At 42.6% G+C, this 5,680-nt stretch overlaps 1 protein-coding gene across 2 annotated transcripts; it reads left to right on the plus strand.

Moving 5' to 3' along the window:
* The first annotated feature begins 780 nt into the window (after positions 1–780).
* On the plus strand, positions 781–3,818 carry LOC112278706 (uncharacterized). 2 transcript variants are annotated; one of them, XM_090246928.1, is made up of 3 exons: positions 781–896; positions 1,768–1,862; positions 2,105–3,818. In XM_090246928.1, the coding sequence occupies exons 2-3, from the start codon at positions 1,860–1,862 to the stop codon at positions 3,605–3,607; spliced, it is 1,506 nt and encodes a 501-aa protein (XP_090103054.1). In that variant the 5' UTR covers positions 781–896; positions 1,768–1,859; the 3' UTR covers positions 3,608–3,818. The 2 variants fall into 2 exon arrangements, with proteins under 2 accessions (XP_090103054.1, XP_024368120.1); XM_024512352.3 differs by lacking the exon at positions 781–896 and adding an exon at positions 1,031–1,264.
* The last annotated feature ends 1,862 nt before the right edge of the window (positions 3,819–5,680 follow it).

Genomic DNA, 5,680 nt, shown 5'->3' on the forward strand with positions numbered 1-5,680 from the left:
ATAAGCTTCATTTTTGGAATTGGTGTTGTTTTGGGTAGAAAATTGTTGGAATGTTTTGCAAAATGCACTGGTTTATTTATATTCACGCATAAATGTATTTTTTTGAAGAAGGATTCTCGAAGATATCACAGGTGCAAAACTGGGTTCTGCTGAAGACATCAATGCATGAAGACGTTAATCTAACGCAGTGGTTGATCGAACCGCACGAAATCTGAGGTGTTCATCAACATCTACCAATGCGTTATAACTACATGTTCATTTCTCAGTTAAATGATCGAACATGCAAAGTATGAGGTGAAAAGGTGGCAGTTCAGATGACGAATAGCATCGTCAGATTCCTCCGATGCCTCCGAATCTGCTACCTCTTGCTCACATACAGTATTCTTGTGTTTTAACATCTGAACAGTCATCTCGTGGTGATAAATCAGATTTGCCCTCTTTCTCGAAGTGAATCAGTTGGACCTTCGCACCCTCGGTTCTAGTAGATACGCACAAGTGGCATCCTGAGCCTCCTTCAAGGGCCGCCTGGGTCACAATTAGAAGGTCCCACCTTTCAAGCAATACATTTCTGGAGGTTGCGCGGCGCTCTGAATGCGGCAGAAGGCAGTCCCATCTACAACAGAGGAAGCCTGTGGGCGCTTTTATTATGTCATGCTCCCTCAAGGAATAGGTCACTGTGCAGGAGAAGGGTTTTAATCGGTTCTCGACCACTTGGGTGCACATGGGTCGCTCTGATGTCAGCAGTTTTGGATAAATAATCGCATTACAGAAACTCACATAAGCGTCAAAACGCGAGTTGTACAAATGCTGAAGTGGTCTTTCAATATCTGTCTGTGTGAGTGGCTCGCCTGCATGTTCGGCTGGGGTTGTTGTTTCGTCGTGCAGTTGATTAACAGGTCAATGCCTGCTCTGATTCCGGACACACGAGTCAAAGTAACTGCGACTCCCATAGGTCTCGGTCCTTGCGGAGTCTACACTCTCGGCGACCTGTGCTGGAGGCTCTTCCATTAGTTTGTTCAGTAGCGCAGGTTCTGGGTTTTCCTGGTGTATGCAGATGGTTGCTGATCCTTTACATTGCGGACCCTTACGACATGCGAGCTTTGAGGTTATATTCGGTTTGGGTGTGATGCGACCTGCTCCATCGTTGAGGGTTCAGTCATAATGTGATGAACCGTCCTCAAGCTGTTGCGCTTGAATGGATTAAGATCACTGGCGGCATATTATTTGTAGACATAATGAGAACGAGTGCTTGAGGAACTGGCAGGTGATGTTTTGGTTGTGGTTGCGAGCAAATTCCTCTTCCTTTGAAAGTCTCTCGCCGCTCTTTCGACCTCAACGGCGGGTTTTCAGTCCAATAAAGCTTTTTGCATGCTAGAAAATGTGACAATGTTGCATAGAATTTAGATGGATCCTATTTGCAGCCCACATTCGCTTCGGGGTGAAGCTATTGTGGACGATGGCTTTTCGGTGCACGCAGCTTTCTGTGCGGCTTCAGCGAGGGCTCTCTATCTCCTCCTTGTCTAAAGGACATTGTGTTGAAGATGGCACAGTAGGACACCGCTAACTAGCAGTTGATATGTGGTGGAAGATGTACATTTCCCTCGGTTATGGCATATTGGGCGATGGGTGGGAAGAATTAGACACAATCCAGAAACGAAGCCACCAGTGACCTTGAACCCAAGACGTAGATATTGTTGTGTCCAAGCGCATCAGCATTCACCCTTGATCGATCATGACCCAAAATGTGTGTATGAATGTCTGTTTCAGATTCACAGATACTTTGGGAAACAGTGCCATGATCATGATTGTACAGTTCCAGTTATAGAATCGAAGTGGGCACGTGGAGTCGTCAATTCAGAATGGTATAGAAACTTGCCCGGCCTGGTTTTCCATTAGTAATGCATGTCCTTTGGATCTACATCAAAGCCGTAATGGTTTCAATTGTAACGTTCGATATATGTACATCTCTCTCTCTCCTCATACATATATAAATATGAATAGACTAGTAAAAAGATTACCAGCTTAGAGAGCTGCTTCATGATTGTTGCACAGATGTCATGCATGCTAATGTAACCTCAATCAACTGTTTGTGGTGTTCAACCAGATTGGTCTTAAGGGCCGGAAGGGCTATATATTATCGAAATCAGTGCTAGGAATACTTTTTGGGACTTTCGCCCTCTTCACGTTGCAACTGTACTCTTTGGGGGATCCGATCCAACCGAGCCTCTCATTGAAGGAGCTCCCGCTGCAAATACTATCCATCGAAGAAACGCTGCAGCCGTTTTTATTGCAGCAATCGGCGCTTGAACTTTTGGACACAGAAGATCATACTCTGCGTCGTGTTTCTGTTCAAGAGCCACGTCAACGTTTCGAAGGCTCAGACTCTTTACTTTGGAACGTGTCGTATCCGACCCACGAATGCAAGACGGAGTGGTTTCCGGAGAATCATTGGACTGATCGGGATTTGAGAGTGGACGGAGATGTTGGTAATGGGCAGCAGCTGTTTGGTACTGTAGCAGCGCAACATGCAATTTGGCAGCACCAGCATCCTAGCACCTGCGTTGACAAAAAGTTCCTCGTGTACGAGGCCCTGGGGCCTGAGCATGGCATAGGGTCCATTTTGCATGCCATGGGTGTAGCGTTGCAAGCTGCGCTTAACCTCGACAGGATTCTAGTTTTGTACCCACAACCAGCATTTGAATGGACGAACGGTCTCTTCTGCCAGGGCACCAGTACCCTGGATCAATGCTATTTTGAGCCACTGTCAAATTGCACGGTGGCTGACGCATTTGGAAATATGAGCGTGAGCCTTGACAGCTTGTGGAGATTCTCGGAGCTTAGCTTAGACAGCTATAACCGATACGATTCAGATTGGAGGTTTTCAGAGAAGATTCTTGGGTCATCCGTAAGGACAGTAGCGGAAAATTTCGAAGATTCGAAGAATATTATCAATGTTTTGAGAGGCGAAACGCCGCACATGTTCCACAGCCTGCTGAAGGCTGGGAATCTGTCGGAGAAGAACTTCTATTGGTGGCGAGCTCAGAGCGTGGCGTACATCGTGCGACCCAATCATCGAACCCTGTTCGAGCTCAAATTACGTCGAAATTTCTACTTCAACAACAAACGGCTCGAACGCGGCACAATATCGGTGCACATCCCCTACGGCGAGAATAGGGACCCTGAGAATCAATCCCCCGACAAGTGGATTTCATACTTGCAATCTGCTGAAGCTCTGGTCAGCCGGTATCCCAACCTTCAACGCAAGATTTTTTTGAGCACAGAAGACCCACTTGCAATCAGCTTCTTTTCGAAGCTCACCAGCTGGACAGTCATGTGGACAAAGGTAAAGCGCGTCTCCGGCAAGAACATCATCACCAGACCTAATCAAGCCTTGGGTAGCTTCGTCTCGCGATTTGGTTGGGACGAAGAGTTTCTCAATAGTTTACTTAACCTGCAGTTAGCTTTGGAATGCGATGGTTCCGTTGGACACCTTAGCTCCAACTGGAACCGGCTCATTGACGAGCTCAAGAGTACCGTCCGCTGCAAACACAATCGCGCGTATGCAGACATTGTGCAAGGGTTCAATATATCCAATTATTTCTGGTAATTAGAATTACCACCACAATAGCAGTGCAATATGAGTGTACTCAATTAGGTTTTTGTCTAACCTGTAAGTATACATCCGGATTGTGAAGCTCTATGCTAGAGAACGCTGGAGCTGTTCCGGTAGCCCAATTTATCAATTACAGTTCAACAGGCATGTGATCAAGTGGTCTCAGAAGCGAATTGATGCGTCTCTGATTTACTGTTTTATCTGATCTGATTGTGGACCCTGCTTTTTTTTAATCTAATGTGTCAAGTTTCGAGCACTTTTCTTTTTCTTTTTCTTCATGTGAATGCTGTTTGCATGAGACCTGTGCTGTCAAATGTACCCAGTAGACATAATCATTAAACCGTAGACTTTGGGCAGAGTCGATCTCGACTACACAAATTGTACAATAATTCATCAAATTCGGAGAGTCGACATTGCAGTCATTTGATTGAAAGTCTTGCAACTAAATTGGCCGATGATAATTCATGTGTTATGAGATCACTGACATCCGTTATCCGCTAAGTTTGGCTGCTTCATTGTGGGGACTGACAACCCCAACGCATTGCAGACGTAACGAACATGAACGATGTCCTTTAAGCAACCAAGTGTCAGACCAAAGTTGGAGTCCCTTGTGAGGACCGAAGGGACTTCACGGGAAGTTCGCTGGATGTCAACCCCAACGCATTGCAGACGTAACGAACATGAACGATATCCTTTAAGCAACAAAGTGTCAGACCAGAGTTGGAGTCCCTGGTGAGAAGTTCGCTGGAGTTGCATCTGACAGAGTGGCACTGATACTCGTCTCCCAACCTGAGGGCAAACCAACTACACTTGAGAGGCGTTTTCTCTGGCATTTTACGCTTCTAAACCACGCCATATAATCTAAACCACAGTCTATATTCTAAACCCTATATTCAGGCAGAATTAACGAAATAAAACAAATAAAAGTGTGTTCGTGTATATTCTGCTCAACTTCACGATCTGGATACCACTTGGATAAAGCTAATTTTTTTCACCACTTCCATCATTCTGGAAACAATCCCCAAATCCCCCGTGGGCAGCCGGGATATGGACGGAAGATTCGCCACTACAACATCGTTGAACAGGATCTGCTTGTCGATAGAATGTCTAGTTTTGTCAGAAATATCACCCAACATGAAGAAGAATTCCTCATAAATGCAGGCACAACAGCAGCAGCAACAGGTGGGTTGGAATATGGTCACAGCAAGTCTCATTAAGCTATTCTTCCGCGCTGTACAAACCCTACAAACTAGTCTTCGGCGCTCTGCGAACCCGAAAAACTCTGCAAGCCCTAAAAGCTGATCTTTCGTTTTAGTGACAAAGTAGAATGGAGTTTATTTTTACTTTTATTTTTTTATTGTTAGAAAGAAATGGGGGGAATTCATTGCTTACTTTCTATCATGTCTTGAAGAAGTAGACTTAGAAATATGTTATGATATAATGAACAATAACCATGACTGATTTTTATTTTAGCTTTTGTTTCTCAACATCTAGAATGTGTATAACATGACCATTATTTGACACATTGATATGTCACATTATTAATACGCCATTTCTAATTCTTACCATTTTGTTGGCCATCCAAGACTTGTCTTATTTCTTTTAAAATGTATTATTTTGATGTTGACATTTCTTGACTTTAGCTGATATCTCCTACTATGAAATTTGACCATGTTGGAATAAATAAGACTGAACAAAATTAATTTATTGTTTTCTTTTATTTTATTCTAGTTTAAAAATATTTTTTCAACACATTTAAATATATTTTTTTGTATCTAGATTGTCCATAAAATTATTTTGCAAAAATAAGTCAATATGATTTAAAGTTTTTGATATTTAAATTTAAAGTGTATTGTAAAGATAGTTTATTTCTATGATAATGCAAGCTATGTATCTACTTATGTAGACTTGTATCTATCTTATGACATAAAGAATGTGTTCAAATTTATAGTTTGCATGTATGAATATAATTCCAAAATCAATGCTTTAGTATTTTTTAATATTTATAAAAAAAATTATAATCTTATAATTTTATATAATTAAATTAAAAATACCAATCAATAATTA

This window comes from Physcomitrium patens, chromosome 2 (assembly GCF_059467195.1).
Source record: "Physcomitrium patens ecotype Gransden chromosome 2, ASM5946719v1, whole genome shotgun sequence".
NCBI lineage: Eukaryota > Viridiplantae > Streptophyta > Bryopsida > Funariales > Funariaceae > Physcomitrium > Physcomitrium patens.